The following is an 18,829-nucleotide window of genomic DNA, read 5'->3' on the forward strand; positions in this document are numbered from 1 at the left end:
GGACAACGCCATAGCCGAAAGAGGACTTGTACTTTGTGTGCGAGTACTTTGTCCTTGTGTGAAGTGAGGACACATCACTCGGGGACAAAGCACATGCCTCGCTGCACTCATCACAACATACTGGGTCATTTTAACAGCACCGTCCAAAATGACCAAACCCAGAGGTTGCTGCTGTGAGTTGGATGTTAAATGCATGTGCTTCATCGCTGAGCAGCAGCTACACACCGAGGCATGGCCAAAAACATAACGCAATAGCACTGCCTGCAGTCTCTGGTGAATTTACTAGTGGGCTATTGAGAGTTGGTTCTGCATTTGATTGAATGCAGAACCACTGGCCTGTGGTGTGATCAGCTCAACATCTGTCCAAAAATGTTCTTCCAACTCTACATCGAACTCAGGGGTCACTAGTCTGGCCGACCCTGACATGAGACTGAAATTTGACTACTAAGACTAAGTTTTTGAACACAACTGTGAGCAATTAAGTGAGAAATTAGGTCTGATCCAGTCCAGTCATGTTCAGTTTGGCTCCTGTCAGTTTTGGGAATATATTTCAGGTTTTAGATAAGGATTAAAGCAATACAAGCTGTCAGCACTGCAGTGTATTTATGTGTTTAAGAAAATGTGTTGCTGAGATAATTATGCTCATATTAATAGCTCTTAATAACATTTATCAAACCAACCATATAAAGAGCTCTACAAATAGATACAAATGTGGACAATGAAGATGAAAAAATATTAACACGAAGGAGTTACCTGGGCACCCGGGGGTCATGCCAGGTGCTGACTCCAGTCTGTGTGTGGAGGAAGTAGACCTGCCCCTGCTGAGTGGTTCTTTGCTCTAAAACAGAGAGATAAATTGATTGGAATTCTGAAGTCAAAAGGTAAAAAGAGCACTGAAACAAGATTGGAACGGTTGTCGAGAATGTTGTTCTGTAGTGCAGTCCTGGTGGGTACAAGCATGGAAACGGAGTTTGTGTATTTTGGAGAAGGGGAAGTCTGTTTATAATTTATGTGACAGGCAAACTGCAGAGACATGACTTTCTTAAGGCCAATGTAATCAATTAGTTCCTCTCCAGTAGGCCTATTCCAAGAGGATGGGGAGAATAAAATGTGAGGAAAATTTATCAAAAACTTCCATGAGTGTTTTTCCTTGCTAAGAGTTCCTCGACGCATCCTTGTTGCCTTTTTCCCCCTAAAGGCTGGTGTGTGCTCTCAAATTCATCCTATTAATCTCCAAAACCAAAAAGAATGGCAAAGAAAATGCTGCCACTCATTTCAAACCCACTAATGTAATATACTGTGAAAAAATTAGGGAACTGAGGACACCAAAAAGAAATTTGAAGATAACGGTTTGTCATTGGCTTGTTGGGTAATTTGTTCCATTCAGCTCATGGATGAATGGAGAGTGAGTGTGTGAATGGTGGCACAAAGTGTGTGCACTGTACAGGAGGAGTTGTTCATGTGTGCATATTCACCCGCTAATCCATCACTACTCCACCACCCACCCAACTTCCTACTGGCACGCACTAATTTCCTACCCAACTCTGCCTCTCTTTTTCCCCCCACTCACACAATCTCTCTCTCTCTCATTCTCTCTCACCACACCCAGCCACTGGTTCAGAGGGTTCAGCTGAGAAAGAAAGCACACGAGCTGTTGGGCATCAGTGACTCACTTTGTCCAATCTTGGCCAGCCTCAGTGGACACAGCAGGACATTTCAAAAGGGGGCACAGGTCCAACACTGCCATTCTAAAATCCCTGGCATACAGCACCACACTTAAAATAATAATTTATTTTACAGACTCTGTGGGTATTGTGGGGTGCACTGTGGCTGACTGTGAAAATTACACTTTTCTGAAAAAACAAAACAAAAGACTCTGATGTTCGCATGCCCTAAGTAAGGCCAGCTTAGGAATTACAGACATTAAAAAATAGCCAATAGCCTGAGCTAAACACCGAGCTATGAATACCCTGCTTTCCCTCCTCCTCTTCGCTGTGGGAATATCAGTCTGCAAAGCCAAAAAATTCCAACTATGGAAAGTGTTTGCAAACAAGAGGAGAGACGGAATATTAACACATAGCAAGCGTTGATTGCAGTTGTCATGATGTGGTACTGTGGGAAGGAGGTAGAGGAGAGGACAGGAGAGGAGAGTAGGGGGGGTAGAGAAAGTGTGAGTGAGCCCAAGGACAGAGAAGGGCGACAGAATAAAATAAAAAGGGCATTTAAACTTTATTCTCATCATTAAAAGAAAAAAATGCTCAACACGTCACTGCCTCCAGGCTACAAGCAAGATTCAGTATTGCATGATCATAACCGGACAATGTCATGTGACATCATAAACACTACTTTTTTTTTTTACTATGGTATCCTCACTGAGGACAGATACAAAATGCAATAATTTATTGAGACCGTATCACTTTCTTCCTACTTTACCAGATGGAATTCTTAAATAGTAATCAGTTAGCAAAGGGAATGTGTGTGTGTGTCTATTACCATAACCCTCAGGCAGGTCAGGCGGTGTATGCAGGTGCGTTCGACTCATGTAGTTACGATGCCGCTGTGATCGAACCCGTCTCTCCTGGATCCGCTGTTCACCCGGTGGGACGCTGGCCTCGGCCCCATTAACAGGTGTCATCACTGGAGTGTTCTCGTCCACCACACAGCTCAGCGGACGCCCTGATGGGCTAGAGTACTCTGACGCTGGCCTGGGAAAGAGTAGAAAGTGCATATGTTCATGTGTATGCACACTATGGTCTTCTCTGTGAGTGTAATCTGAAGTTGCTCTATTTTCAAGATATAATGTACAGTATTATATGTATACATCATAACCATTTTTATAACAAATCAGAAATAAAAAAAACATTTTTTTCATTTAATTTGGCTAAATGCGGTGAACTGAAGGAATAAATTAGGGATGCACGATAATATCAGCACGTCATCGGTATTGGCCATCTTAAGACATCATCCCATTACTACGAATTTGTGAAGAACAAAGAGAAACAGGCACCAACATTTTTGAAAAGCATTCTATTTTATGTCTGCATCTGTCAGTGAGCCATCACGATAAGCGCATACATAATAATAATAATATGTAAAATTTCACTAAAATAGAGATTTGAAGTTCTCTGCAATTAGGTGGGAAAATATATGCACATCTCGGTATCTGCAATCGGCCAAAATGAGTAGGAAAAAAATCGGCATACTGGATATAGGCAAAAATCTAATATCGTTCATCCCTATAATAAATTGATAAGAAGAGTGTGCTAAATGAGTTGTGATAAGTGGTGAACTTTTGGTTTTGGTAAACGTATGCAACTGTGCACCATGTTTTCCTCTATTTGCAGGGACCTGGGTGTGGAGGGTGCAAGGAGATGCGTTACTGTGTTTTATGTAAGCAAAGCCATAGGTGTAGAATGTTTATTTGTTCTTGTGATGTCTAGACATACACACAAGTATAATGTAATTATTGGAAAAGAGCATGTTTCATCAGTCCTTGAGCAGAAAAATCTATTTAATGGTTATATTTAGGATTAAAGTGATATGAAGGATTTTGTGTTGCAGAAAAGCAAACAAAGTCATCATAAGACTACAAGAGAATCTTTAGTGTGTTTGTGTGCTACTTAAACGGCAGGTCTTATGAACAAATATCTGATAAGCAGACACAAATGGAGACAGGAAACAGGCTTGCTTACTGACACTTACTGTATCTGTGTGTGTAGCATGTTTGACCACTGGCTGTTGTGAGTTACTGACGCCATGGCTATCTAAACCCTTGGACCCTTGTCTGTCAATCCACATCCCACCTCCACCCCCTCTCCCCCATACACTCTTCCTCCCTCTCATCCCCTCGCCCACTAAAGTGCCATGTCTCCCTCCACTTTTCTTTCCAGTCTATGAGCCATTACTTCCAATCTGTCCTTTTAAAAGTAGCTCAATTACCAGTTTTTTCTTTGTCATTCCTCAGGAGGAGTGACAAGGGCCATTGAAGAATTGTGAGAATAAGTAACAATGACTGGTCACCACAAACAACCGTCTGCTTAAGAATACAAAACTGGGGATGTTGAGTAGTGGGGGGGGGGGGGTCTGTTTGTTTGCTTACTCCGCAAACGGATCCATTGATATGGGCCAAGTAGGAAGGCGACAGTTGTTCCTGCAGGTACAGGGGCCAAGTCTTTTACATCTATCTTTGTGAGAACCATTTTGAGTTTTAAACCACAGGAGTGAGGACACTTTGGCCGGTCCCCCCTTAGGAACAGACCTTCAAAGGGCTGTTTGGTACAGACTGTGTGCAATGTTTCCCCTATATGCACACATATCTGTGAAATAAACATTTGGAAGATTCATCTTGGATCCAAACAAAGATAGTACAACAACTCAATCCTGGGGGAAACACTGGTGTCTGAGTGTGTTGCAGTGGAGAATTTGCTGAAGTTTGCTGTGCATTATATCGGCAGAGCTGCCATACATAAGGCCCCATCCACACTACTACGTTTCAAATTAAAACAGAGACCTTTTGCTACGCTTGCACCTCCCGTCCAGACTAAAACGGCGAAAACAAAGACCTAAAACGGAGAAGTTTGGAAACACTGCCGATCCCGTTTTGCGTTGAACAGCCAATAGATGTGCGTTTTCAGTTGTTTTAATGTAGATCAACTCTGATAGGCAGCTAAAACACTGGTGTGGACGGAGATCGTATTTGTTTTAATTCTCTGTTTGTAAACTAAAACGAAGTAGTGTGGATGGGACCTAAGATAGGCAGTAGAAGGATTAGCGATATAATTTGAGCCGTGGGAAAGCTCCCATTTTAACACGGCTCCCTTTTTATAATATTATACATTACTTGAAGTCATAGTTGTGGATTAGTGTAGATGTACCTGGTAGGTCTCTCCCATTGCGTGGTACGTGTGATGTGGTTCAGGTACTGTATCCTTCCAGAAGCTGTCCTCCTTTCTTCCCAGCTGTTACATGACAGATAAAACAAACTGGTGAGAAAACAAGCCTCAAACTTCCACTTTTGACACCTCTAAGAACATCCTCATCTAACAGTGCTGTGAACAACGTATCCTTCATTTTATAAATAACACGAAAAAAAAGAGTTTCACCAATGGGCATCCAGATGAACCATATAAATTTATCTTTTTTTTTTTTTTTTTTTTTTTTAAACACACTAAGAATTGCACCGGAAAAGAATTTAAAGAAACAAACTAGACAAGGGTCTCAAAGAGAAGATATTAATATTCACAACTACAGTTTACAGATGTTAAATATATCTTACTTTTCAAATACACACAAAATCACAGATAAACTAGCCCCCTGTCTAGAGCCATCTGAAAATGAGGTTGAATTTTTTCCAGATTACATTTAATTTTCTCCCCCAAATTCCACGTTTTGTTATTAAATAGGTTAATGACTAATGACAATTTCTTCCCACTGATCTTCTGTAGGACAACCTCCATTTGCTCCTCGAACACACAACGGTGATAAGTAGGTCTGACGGAGGCTACTCTCACGTGGGCAGCGATTCTTCTTGATTATAATACTTGACCAGAAACAGAGCTTTTAATTTTTTCCCAATGGACTATCTGACTCCCTCCATACAGGTATTAAACAAGCTTGTTTCTTGCATCTCCTGATGTGGCTGCACTTCTGAGAGTTTGTCAAAGTGATGAGCTCTCATTAACACGCTGACTTTCCGATATGTGTGTGTGTGTGTGTGTGTGTGTGTGTGTGTGTGTGTGTCCGCCCCGCCTGCAGTACTGACCCATCGGGTAAGTCATTGTCAAACAGACGACTGCAGTCCACCACCGGCCCTCCTGTCCCAATGCGATCTCTGGACTGAAGACTTACTGAACCGTTAACAAAGACAAGGAAAACATTCAATAACATTTTTCTAAATACACAGCTCAAATAATGATTAATACTTTGCACCTTCATCATTTTGTATAAAGTCTCTATGATATGTGGTTTCCAGTTCCACTAATAATTTTGATATATTTTTGTCTTCTTCATATTCTTCCCATTTCCTTTTCTCCTCTGTCATAATGCAAAGGAAAGCAACAATAAGAAAATTAAAGATGTTTTTTTTGTATTACAAAGCCAGAGAAAACAATGGAATTCCACTCTGTGGTCTTTGGTAAGGTAGAGTATTGGGACAGGGGATGCAGTTTTAAAATAATACAATGCACTAAGGCATCCAGACATCCAGAGTTGCGGGCCTACCAGGGCTTGCTTCAAATCTCAATTACAGATTTTATAATGATAGTTCATTGAGGTTGAATTTTATATTGGGATGTACAGTATGCAACTGAAATTGTGTGCGTTTGTGTTTCTTACCGACTATTTGTCCTCTTACGGTGTCATTGTCATTGGGGCCCAGCTTATTCAGGTCCAGTCTCTGATCTGCAGGGAAAAACCAAGCAAAACACATAACCACTGATTCAGTGTCTGCCACCATTTACAACGCAAGCAGGTACTAAGCTGATGTGCAACTTGTATTTCATGCTGAGTAACTGTGCGTTCAGACTGAAAACATAACTGCAGAGAACTACATTTGTGTGGGCGTGTTGCCTCAGTGAAACACACTCCAGGAAGGCCGGATTGAGTAATAGATCCATGCACGGTGGATTTATAATACAATGAGAGAGGATGTTCCAACCCTGGAAAGTTATTATGCGATGTATTGATCATTTGTAGCTTTTGTTGCAACAATTGCAGAGTAAATAGCACTTTGTTCAAGATCCAGCAGAACCATAACCAACAGGGACCAATATGACCAGCGCTGGATAGCCTTTGGAACCATTATTTTGATAAACATATCAATATTGTCAAGCTGAGATACAATTTCTTTTTTGAAAATAAATCAATTAATTCACAATGTCCTTGAAATTTACACAATCAAATTACTGTTTCTTAATACATACTGAAGTACACAAATACAACTCTGATAATAAATGAAGTCATGCAAGTGTGCCTGAGAATACAACTACTCTGCAGAATAAATGCATCCACAGCTTCAACCATTGTGTGTGAAAAGATTACAATTTGAAGATATGAAACAGTTTTGTTGTTTGTGGATGATAAGAAGTCATTGTCTGTTCAGCACAGGATAGCATCGCCAGACACAGACAGCAAAGAAACACACCCCAGGAAGACTCTGAACAAGATCCAGACACAGATACTTACTACGTACTAACATTGCAACCTGTGTGTGCGTGCGTGTGTGCGCACGCACACGAGTCCTGCAGGGGCTTTGGTTTACTTAAATATAAAAAAGGGCCATTTGCAGATAAGAGGCAGACAGAGTGAGTGGGAGAAAGGGAGATAAAGAGATGCATAGACTAAGCAGATGTAAACAGTCCCATAGGTAGTTTCCAAGAGAGAAAAAGAGACAGATACAGAGAAAGCGCGTGTGCGCGTGTGTGTGTGTGTGTGTGCATGTGTGTTTGTGCATCTGTTGCAGATACGTGTCTAGACTAAACATGGATGGTCTAAGCCTTACATGGCTGCAATAGTAAAGCTAATTCTTCTCTTATATAACAGAAGAGGGAAACCAAGAGACAGAACATTTATAGACCTATAACCACAAGCCCTCACCGCATCATTAAGTTTACTTTAACATACATTTACTCATATGGCAGACGCTTTTATACAAAGCAATAATTCTTCTTAGGAGAATTGAATGTTACAATGAACAAACTAAATAAATGTGTGTTAATGTGTGCATGTACACCCACATGAGATCCGTCTCTGCATGTGCATGTCTGTATGCATACATATGAACCATAGTATCAGCCATAAGCGTTGTTGTTTTTTAAAAAGCCATTGATCTCAAAAAAAGGACAAAAAATAAATAAATATGAAAATAACTTTAAAAAGATAGCTCCGGATCTATTTATCTATCATTACGATCATGCATTAAAGCCCTTGAAAATAATATATTGTTGGTTACTCTGTCCAACGGGTCCTTTGTCAGCCACTTCTGTATTATCCAAATAAATTTGATCAAAAAATTTAATCTAAGCATTGTTGTCAGTGTCTAGTCAATGTATCGCCACACCTCTGCTCTGTTTGGGACTGTCTCACTGCTCCAAGATGCTTCCCACTGAAGCAGCTGTGGGCTGCACTTTATTGAAGGTGGTAAAATTAACATTTGTGTAGATATGTAGTGATGTTTATGCCTGATCAGAAGTGTTAGTTTCAGTTTTCCACCTCCTATGAAGAGCAGCGCTCTTGTCTCATCGAGTACAGTCCCAAACGGGGTCTTATGTCTGTCAAGCGGTCTGAAGGGGATATATAGCAGAGCAATAATGCAGGCTACTGCACAGAGTAGAAGGCAGGTCGATTTTGTTATATTAGGACTTTATTCTCGAAATTCTCTGCAGTGCTTGTAGACGCAGCGACCCTTGATTTTTGCTACATTTTTGTTTTTAATTTGTTTTGTTTTTTGTACATTTCTTGAGCTATTAAATTAAGCTACAAAATTAACTCATTTATTATTGATGTGAATAGGTGCCACATGCCTTTCAAAAGACTTTACTTCGATCAATCAAACCTACGTGTGTGTTGACTCAGCAGGGATGACATTAAATGAGAAACGTTGATCTATAATTGAATACATATTTGAAAGCAATACAGAATGCCTAAGAGCCTTACTGTATCATATGTTTTTCTTTTTTTAATTGTCACGTGCCACTGGATTGCAGAAAAGTTGGAAATTGGTGCCAAACAATGCAGCAGAATGCAGGAAATTAAGTGTTTAACACTCAAACTTCTTGGGGGAAGGAACCCAGGCACCCCGATTATTATAGTTGCACTGAGAAATTACATACATTTATAAATAAAATGTGGCTTAATGACTTACAGGATTAAAAAAGGAGAAGATGTCTGGGCCGGGCTTAGCTCACAATATTTCAAAATCCTAAGATCCTGGTATCAACAGTGATACAATGAGAAAATCAGTAAATATAATTGCGCATTACATCAACACTATAAATACTACACGGTTCAAAGTGAGGCAGACTAACATGTGTAGTCAGTAAAGTCATTTTGAAAAACTGGTGGTGTGTGTGTTAGTGAGTTTGTGGGTTCAGAAGTGGGGCAGAGGACTTATAGGGTTGTGTCTGCGATGCTACAGGAAGCAGAGCTTCTAGACAGACTTCTAATAAACTAGACAGTCACGGTCAATCTCCTTTTGGTTTGCAAGAGTGTGTGTGTGTGTGTGTGTGTGTGTGTGCGCGTGCGCAGGTGTGAAACAGTTTCGTGTAAGTTTGTGTTTGCCTTGGATGACAAAGTGAGCTATGTAAATGAATATGACTTCTAGAAACTGGGGCAATTCCAGTAAAGTCTTCGTGTGTGTACGCATGTTGGTCAGACCACAGATTGAGCACTGTTGATGTGCGTGCAGCACACAGGGCAGGGAGGACGAAGGGATAATGTGAGCACTGGTGTCTTGTCATACATCATGAATAAGTCTCCCTGTCCACTTCCTGTGGCTGCGACAAAGTGTCATTTCTGCCATGTTGTCTGTACAGTAAGTGGCTGGTCTGGAGCCTAACTGGAGCCTATACTGTCTGTTTCTGGAAATTGTGGGTAAGTCCTTTGGCATCAGTGGGGTAAAAGTATAGGACCAGGCTTCCATGGCCGTCAAGGTCCCTTTTGTGGCAACACTGAGGCTGTTGTGGTTTTTGGTGGATTAGGGGGTGAACTTTATGAGCCAAGAATTCCATTTAGAAGCAAACATAAAGGTTCCTGGAACCTATCCTGAACTCTTATGTGACTATTTAACAAGATAGTTTGGGGTTGGTGTAAGAGGCTGTTACATCTGGGCCAGCCAAACTACAACTACGTCCATCCATGGAAGTAAACAACTATGTAGTCTGGATTTTTTTTTAAATTGAACAAATGGCAATTTTGTTCAGACAGAGAACTGTGAGTGAAGTGTTTGTATTGCGTGACTGTGTAGATCAGGTACATGAAAAAGTGTGTGGTTCTAGTACATGTGTGATTGCCTGTATTTATGACAGGTCAGGAAAATGGATTGAAGGAGAAGAAGAGAGCGAGTGGAAGGAATGTTATTCTGATCGTAATAACATAATAATGGGTGGGGGTGTGTGTGTGTGTGTGTCAGTTTCAACTGACTGGTACTGCCAACAAGGTAGACAGCATTAACAAGAGTCTAAATCAGTTGGAAATCAAAGGGCACAACACAGAGGCAGCAGTCTGAAGCCATGCAGATGGGAAACTAACCATTTGAGAATGTGTGTGTATGTGCAAAATGGATCCACTTTGTGGTCAAGCCAGGATTATCACACAACTATCCCAAAGCAGCATCCTTCTTCCTCCTTTTGCATCTTGTGCCAAATCAGCAGGACTATGCTTCTTAGAATAAAAGCTATTTGATTCCTTGCCAGAAAGTTGTATTGCTGGAAAATGAATTGTGGCTTCTGATTTAGTCCCAGGTACCAGATGTCTAGTGTAGGCAATATTTCTGATATGTGTGGCCTAAAGGAGTTACCAGTGTACTGTTCCCATAAATATTATGGCAATGACTAGCTGGTAGAGAAGCAGCAATAGGCCGCGAATGGTACAGTGGCACTGTTGAAAGAGCTACAAAATGTAGCAGCAGGTAAGCTAGCTATCAAACTGCTGCAGACAAATAAAACAGGAGGCACAAGTAAGGTTAAGTATGCCGAGTGCAGGATGTGTATGCATACATGTGAAGAGAGGTTAACATGGCTCACCCAACTGCCGTGTAGTTATTAATTTATTCATCCTGTATTTCCTGGAGCCTCCCTATCACCCTTCAGCAAAAACCCAGACTGGCACCTTAGGGTAAAGGCCACAGTAAGCTTGCAGAGGGACAATATAGAGACCACACACCAGTGACCTGAGTGAGTGTTCAGAGACACAGAGTATGCACTTATGTAGACAGACAAACACAAACGGGTACTCACAGCCAGTATCTTTGAGTCTGTTGATGGCGTTGGACAGGAGGCGGACGCAGCCCAGGAATCCTGCACCCTGCTTTTTGTGGATCTTCTTGTGGTTCCATACACTGATGGTGATTGAGTCTGCCTTTCCAATGTATCTGACAGGAGAAGAGAGGGAGCAAAAGAACACAGGTCAATAAGACAGAAAAGAGGAGTAGTTTGCAATCCTGACAATGTGTATAGCATTTCAAAGGGTCCAATGAGAAATGGCGTATGCTTGTGTGCACATTGCAGGGGAGCGCAAAGCTCAACGAACAGAGTAGATTTTCACAGGGTAAGAGGGAAATTTAATTAAATCCTAAGCTACAACACATTTATGCTCAAGACATTTTCCAAAACATTAACAAAAACACTGACTAAACAGCAAACAGCCAAATAACCTGAAACTTCTATTTTTGCATCTCTTCCAACTACTTCTCCCTGACAGCACGAGAACTGTGTTTGCGGTGTAGACTTTCAGACTGTGTAATGAGGCCGATTAGCTGATTATAAAGTAACTTGTGTGTATGTGCTTGCATGTTTGTGCAGCTGAGGCTAGTCTAGTCGTGGTTGAAGAACAGAGGAAGTTCCTGTGATGTGCTCCACCACTGTCTGAGACCCAGACAGCTCCCACAGTAAATACACAACATTCAAATGCACAATCAACCATTCACCGACACACACAAGCACACGTAATTACAGCCTGGCCGCCAGCACTGATGCCAAGCTCTATATTATACTGTGTATCACTAGCGGGGAGTGGGGTTTCCCTACTAAACATGCAAGCCAAATCACAAACGTTCTTGTTGCACTGAAAATTAAACTATAACTTGTGTAGGTTGTGGATATTTTTAAGTTACCAGTGATCAGGATGCAGTAGGAACTTGCACTTTTGCTACGTGTCTAGGCCTGTGCTTTGTTGCACATGATTATGATCTAATTCTAGCCCTTTAACTCTATTAGATGACAAATGGATGAAAGAACACAGTTTTTGCAATGGCAGTTTCAATTTTCTTCTGCAATAAAGGTGGGTTAATTAAATCCATATGCACCAGTAAGTGGATACTTACAGACTAGAAATCACTAGAGGTAAGCAGCTCCAAACACTATCTTGTAAAAGGCTTCACACCATAATATGGGGTTATACAGAAAATGTCACTAGTTACAACAACTTTGAAGGTTTTTTTACTCAAAGATTAAATAATTTTTTTTTATTAATAATAATTTGATTTCACATGACCAATTTTGACTAAGCTCATCCTTGATTAGGACATTGTTCTTATCTTAGAACGACAGCTGTGCTAAGCATTGTACCATTATGTTTCACTTTGGTTCCCTGCGTTTTGTGCGCTGCGGTGTGTAAACTCATACTGTCTCTGAGGACATTATAGTGTTCTAAATTTAATCTCATGCTCTTCCCCTCAAACAGCGCGGCTGTGGGATTAACAGGTCAATGTGATGCAGAGGTGGGTGCAAAGCACCATCTAGGAGCAAAAAAAAAAAAAAAGAGAACTGAAACAGCAGACGAGACAATGGCTGAGTGTCTGAGGATAAAGGAGAAAAAAAAATTTATTTCCTCGCAATAACTGTTAGGAAACCTTGTCCTCCAACATAACATTGCAGTTAGTTATTACAACACTGTTATCAACAGCAAATTGATACAGATGGCGATGGGCTAAACTGCTGAAAGGAGAGTAAACTGTCAGCATTGAATAATAAATGGACTCCAAAGCAGATAGAAGATGACACAACATCACTACAGACGGTCTTCTGCTGATGGGTTTTGGCAAAATAAAAATGATCAAGGCCACAGTATACTGTGCTTGGTGTGAACAATTTACACACTAGACCATTTTTCTGACCAGGACTGCTGTCTGATGTCCAGAGCTGCACATTCCAGTTCTCACTGTGTAACCATCTGAAACTGATCAACATCACTTATTGGCTTTTTGCACATCAATGCTAACGTGATTTATGCTTATTTATTTCAAAACATTTCCAGAATTGGGTTTTAAGACAAAGTATTTTATAGTTATAGTTTTTGCAAGTAGTGACGTAATAACTGCTAGATCACAAAAATATATTATCCCTGCATGTTCAAAATATTAACATGTCCAAGTAAAAATAAATATTCCCTGAAGATAATAGGAGCCATTAAAGTAATAACATAGATACCTAGAATTAATGAGAAATTAATTAGAAGATAATATTTAATGTGATAATAATGTAAGCCATTAGATCCATAATTTTCTTTAGAGATTCCTCTTCATAGACGGTTCAAACAGAACAAGATGTGCTTGGCTCACCTAATGTTCTTGGATGTTCCTTTTTCTGTTCACACACATGCCATTAGGTGGTTACGGCCACAACAAAAATAAGGATTAGCATTCCTAATTCTACAGACAACAGCAGTGAAGGGGGAAAAATTCTTGAGTCAAATCCAGATTAGCTTTCTGGGATATACTAAATCCAGACCTGCAGGACTTCCTAAACTTTTCCCTGCCAGGGAACGTACATTACATTGGGAAACAAGATTTCTTTCCAGATTGGATATATTTCATATTAATGTTGGACATCCTTCAGTTGTTAACATCTATAAAGACAAAAATAAATCAATCCACAGCTGTGGCTCGTCCATAACACATACCTTGATCTGATTTATGAAAAATTTAGTTGATGCCAAAGAACTCTTCCTCGATTCCCTCAAAACTGATCTTTTCTTTACTGTTACATTGAACAAAGCACCATTTCGCTTCTCTTCTTCCACTTTTGGACATATGCTGCCACATAGTTTTCCTGTCTCTCATAATGGAAAACTGTGAATATTTAAGCAACAATATCACCAAGTACAATAAGTTCTGGTGATTTCTGAAGGTGGCTGAGAAGAAAAAACACTTAATGAATATGCAAACCAAAACCATGCCCGTTTCCCGGCATACAACAAAATAATTTGCTTTGCATTTTCTGCAGCGTCAGCCCATGTTTTTATTGTGCCATAATGAATGAAGCCGAGAGAAATCTCCCCCAGGTTAAACCACAACTCATCAATGTCTGGAGCTCCTCACATTTTGATTATACTGTGGATGGGTATGTGTACCATACAGACCTCCAAGGCTTGCGATAGGTAATTTGTGATGAAGAGAGTCAACTTGTCAAGTATCTGCCAATGCCCTTTTGAAATAAATGGACATAGGGAGCGTAAAAATGGACTGTAGCAGTGCTAGAGCCACTGGTATGTTCAACATTTTATAACTGGGGACAAACCAAATCATGCTCAGACTGTGTATGAGGACCGGTAGGGGTAATACAGGCTCTTATGATGGGATATGGTACGCACAGGACAGCGTGTACAGCATTTAATATAGAGTGAAGGCAGAGGGAGCAGAATCTGACCCTCTAACCAAAGCAATGTGAAGACTTGTACTAAAAAACCTGGAAACTGGAGGCCAAGCATGAGAAGGCAACTTGCCAAAACCAGACACATGTACTACAGCGAGGTCATGAACATTTGGCATTTATAACATTTTTTCAGAAAGTTGGCTGGGTCTATGTGTAGTTAAACATTTTTGCAAATATGACTTATATAATTATATAAAGCTATATAACCTTTGCAGGGCATGGTACGTACTGTAAGGCATCAAGCCCCCTGGCAATATCAGTGTCATGTGGGAAAAGACCCTACCCTCTTGAAGCTGGAGGCTGGATATGGGGGTGTGGCGAACTGGCAAACTGCCAAGCTACACTCCCATGCTTTCTGTGGCATGTTAACCATTTCCTGAACCAGAGGAACAGGCCAGGGGTCACTGGCAGGAAACCCCCTCCTCTGAGTGGGTGGAGATCGAGGAAGAGGGGAGAACTGTGTATAGGAAGGAGGGGATCTGAGGTCGATATTAACAGGGCACAAGAAGCACTGTGAAACAGGCATGTTTTCGAAAATGAAAGTGCCCAGAAAGGTAAGATATATATGTTATTATATGGAAATAAAGGCACGAGTACAGTTACATACATATGTGGCTCTTTGACAACGGGGTTACATTATAATTAGGACTACAAATAATGATTAATGATGATACAAATAATGATCTTTATAAATTAACCTATTATTTTATTCAATAACAGATTAATCATTTGGTTTATAAAATGTCAGAAAATTGTGAAAATGCTGCCATTTTCCCGAAATAATTAAACTTTATTTAATTTTTATAATTTATCTGTTTAAAGTGGCAGTATGCCAAGATACCCGTTGTCAAACATACTTTCAACTCATAACTATTTACCCTCTTTTCTTTGCTTTCTCAAGTGAACTCCATTCGTCTACCATTCCCTTTACAGCTCTCTTTCTCAATACTGCAAATTTCCAACTCTTTCCATCAGGCTTCCTTTCCCCCTCATTCCTTCTACCACTGTTCCCCACCATCTCTCACCACTACATAAGCTTAGTCGCCAGTGAGTTCTTTGGGGTGATTACTCCTTGTAACGGCCTGTCGACACAGACCTCAGTACAGGGAACATTCACAACATACAACCCCAGTGAAAACACTCCTCCTACTGCTGAGTCAAGTACATAGTTTCATAGGGGCACTTGTGGAGTGTAACAGTCGTCCTGTTCTAGTCTTTTTGTAGTCCAAAGCTTGAGGCCAATGGACAATATAATGACCACATGTTATTGTAACTTTTCTCAGTAATTTGAAAAGCAAATATGAGCAGCTTTTGGTTTCTTTGAACACTGCATTATTCATAGACTTAGTTTGAAAAACCAATGATTTGCATTTCTATTTCTGAGACTAACAGAGTGAAAGGGGAGCTCTCTTAATGAGAAAAAAAAAAATAAAAAAAAATCAGGTTTCAAAAAGAAGATTCACAAAAGGCTGATATGTCGTTAACCCAGACAAGATTACTAAAATAAAGTAGTAATCTAAATATATATAAAGCTGTAAAAAATATGGCTCAGTGAGCAAGCCAGAAAAAATCCAATTCACAGAGGATACACGTGCAAAATATTTACCATCTTCTATTACCCAAAATAGAAAGATTCTGTTTTAAGTAGAAATTGATATCAGTTTATTCAGTATGAGCTGTGTTTTCCTCCCCCCAAAAAAGATCTCATATGCATATGTCTCGATGTGGGTGGTGGTGGAACAGTGGATAGGACACATGCCTTTGGTGTGGGAAAACCGGGTTCGAATCCACAATGAGACACCAATGTGTCCCTGAGCAAGACACTTAACCCCTTGCACCACGTGCGATCTCTCACATATATAGCAATTGTAAGTTGCTTTGGATAAAAGTGTCAGCTAAATGAATAAATGTAATGTAATGCGGCCTGAGATATGGAATGTCTAGAATCTCACTCTACAAGATGTTTTGTTCTCATGTAAAAGCACTAAAGCTTGATAGATGGGTGTTTCTGCACACGGTAAAGTGAAGACTCAATCTACATTCTTGAAACACTTGTTGTAGCGCTTCCACACAGAGACACACTAGATAGCAAAACCGGTATACAACACTTCTGTGACAACAATGCTTTCTGTAAAGTTTCGAGTTTCAGGTGGTGCATGACTTCATACACAAATCTATACCCTCACAGCATTCATTTATTAATGAGGCATAAATGGCACAGCAGCACATCACACTGCTCCACGGCGCTCCTGTTGACTTACAGATCATAATGTTGATTCCACTTTGGGTCCAGCGTATTTCTCACAGTATCTGTAGAGTGGCATTGTCCTGAGCCGTCCACCACCACTTTGGCAAAAGGATCTGGCAACCCTGTAAAAACAGACAGAGGCAAATACTTTGTTTAGCAACTGCATGAACCTAGAGAGGTAACTAACACCGCTTTCATGGAGGAAATAGGTGTGTGATGATATGACATGTTCAACCCCCATTTGACCCATTTATCTGAAACTGCAGTCACAAGTTTGTCTCTGGCTGTCTCCATTCACAAAGACTTAAGATGGCAACTGTAGATGTATACACTTTACTCTAAACTAGGGATGAAACGATTACCAATTTCATGGTAAACCATGGTAAAATTCCAGATGGTTATTATTAGCATAAACATTTTAATTAACCGGGTACGGTTACGGCGCTATTATAATCTCACGGCAAACACTGTCCAGCCTCTCCCAGAAGCAGGCGCACATGCGCAGAATGCAATGTGCGTTTGTTTGGGTCAATGACAACACGGCGGAAGACAACGCTGCGGAGATTTTTCAGTCACTCTGAAGTCCGGTCAAATTTTAGTTTTCATGAGGGAAACTTCATTGAAGAAAATGTCCTTACAGTGAACACAGGGCGAGTTAACTTTTAGCTTTGGTTCGTCTCTCTGACTTGCTAACAGCGGGTAAACTGAAGCTCTCAGTGTTGCTGCTCTTGTAAAAACGCTACATGTTGTTCTGTTGCAGTGTGTGTCGTGTGTCGGCAGAGTCTATTCGTCCACTGCACATGATAACACGTTACGCAGTTTAGTCAACCAACCAGCATATCTAGAAACGCTACAGACTCCTCTGTATTTATGTCAGTTTTTGGGCTCATTGCAGTTACTGTCACTGTCTTCTAAAGACTTATTTGTTTTCATGTAATTGTCCAAGGGGTCATTGTATTCATTAATTATTGTGTATATTCTTAATATGTATATAAAATATAAAATCTTGATAATGCACACTTAGATGATTTTCATATGTTTACAAAGGGTATTTGCTGTCATTTTTTTTTTTATGCAAACAAAATGGCAATTGTATTTGTAGTTTTCAATATAAAACTTGTTGAAATGGTTTCAGTCTGTGTATCAGTATATTTTTTGGCACATTTTTCAATACCGTGACAATACTGATAAGCGTGATAATTTTGGTCACTATAATCGTGATATGAAATTTTCATAACGTTTCATCCCTACTCTAAACCATAAAACCCAACACAATTTCTTTACCTAGTCGATTTCAGTTATTTCCGCACATTCGCCGTCTTTTGCTTTTTTCTTGATAGTCTGTTAAATGTTGTTAAACATTAAATTTACTCCCAATCTCTAAGAGAAACACTTCTTGAACAAAGCATGAAACCAGGTCAGATGGCACATGTTGACCTGTTCATACGGACCACAGATGCAGGCATCGTCGTGTCCATTTGAGTAGGGTATATGAATGAACACCATAGGGAGGATCACTGGCCTCATGGAGGGCAAGTACTGTTTACAAAACTGTCTCCTAAATGAATCCTAGGTGTGAAACATCTACTTAGAGAGAGGGAGTGCAAGTGCAGCCTTATATGTGTATGGCACTTTGGCACCGCAGCAGTCTCTATTTGTTATTTTTGCTTTGTTGTTTCTTAGTCTGTTTATTCGATACTCCCTTCCTAGATAAGGGGGATTTGTACATAATAATAATAATCCTTATTTGTAGAGCACTTTTCAAAAACAAGTTACAAAGTGCTTTAACAAGTGTAAAGAATAATACAAAAAAAGATAAGAGCATGAAAATTTAATATAAAATTAGTAAAATACAATAAAATAAAAGGGATAAAATAAAGTCAAATAAGATCGGGAAAAGCTCTCCTATAAAAGTATGTTTTAAAAAGGGACTTAAAAGAGTTCACTGACTCAGCCGACCTGATTTCCTCGGGCAGGCTGTTCCAGAGCCTCGGGGCCCTGACAGCAAACGCTCTGTCCCCTTTAGTTTTCAGTCGAGACTCTGGAACAGACAACAGACCTCTGCCCGAGGATCTCAAGGTACGTGCTGGTGCGTATGGGACTAAAAGGTCAGAAATATAACAAGGCGAGAGGCCATGAAGAGCTTTAAAAGTGATCAATAGAATTTTAAAGTCAATTCTAAAACATACTGGGAGCCAGTGTAATGAAGCTAAAA

General features: G+C 40.2%; 1 protein-coding gene across 2 annotated transcripts in view; it reads right to left on the minus strand.

Annotated features, from left to right (window-relative positions):
* Window positions 1-18,829, minus strand: part of LOC123969524 (E3 ubiquitin-protein ligase SMURF2) — an 82,674-nt gene that overhangs the window by 17,563 nt on the left and 46,282 nt on the right. For both annotated transcript variants that reach the window (XM_046047001.1, XM_046047000.1), the window contains exons 3-9: window positions 16,628-16,736; window positions 10,953-11,086; window positions 6,334-6,399; window positions 5,762-5,846; window positions 4,875-4,958; window positions 2,494-2,705; window positions 754-838 (exon numbers count right to left, since the gene is read on the minus strand). In XM_046047001.1, coding sequence (XP_045902957.1) covers window positions 754-838; window positions 2,494-2,705; window positions 4,875-4,958; window positions 5,762-5,846; window positions 6,334-6,399; window positions 10,953-11,086; window positions 16,628-16,736 — 775 coding nt within the window. The remainder of the gene's footprint in view (window positions 1-753; window positions 839-2,493; window positions 2,706-4,874; window positions 4,959-5,761; window positions 5,847-6,333; window positions 6,400-10,952; window positions 11,087-16,627; window positions 16,737-18,829) is intronic.

Source organism: Micropterus dolomieu, linkage group LG04 (assembly GCF_021292245.1).
Source record: "Micropterus dolomieu isolate WLL.071019.BEF.003 ecotype Adirondacks linkage group LG04, ASM2129224v1, whole genome shotgun sequence".
Lineage (NCBI taxonomy): Eukaryota > Metazoa > Chordata > Actinopteri > Centrarchiformes > Centrarchidae > Micropterus > Micropterus dolomieu.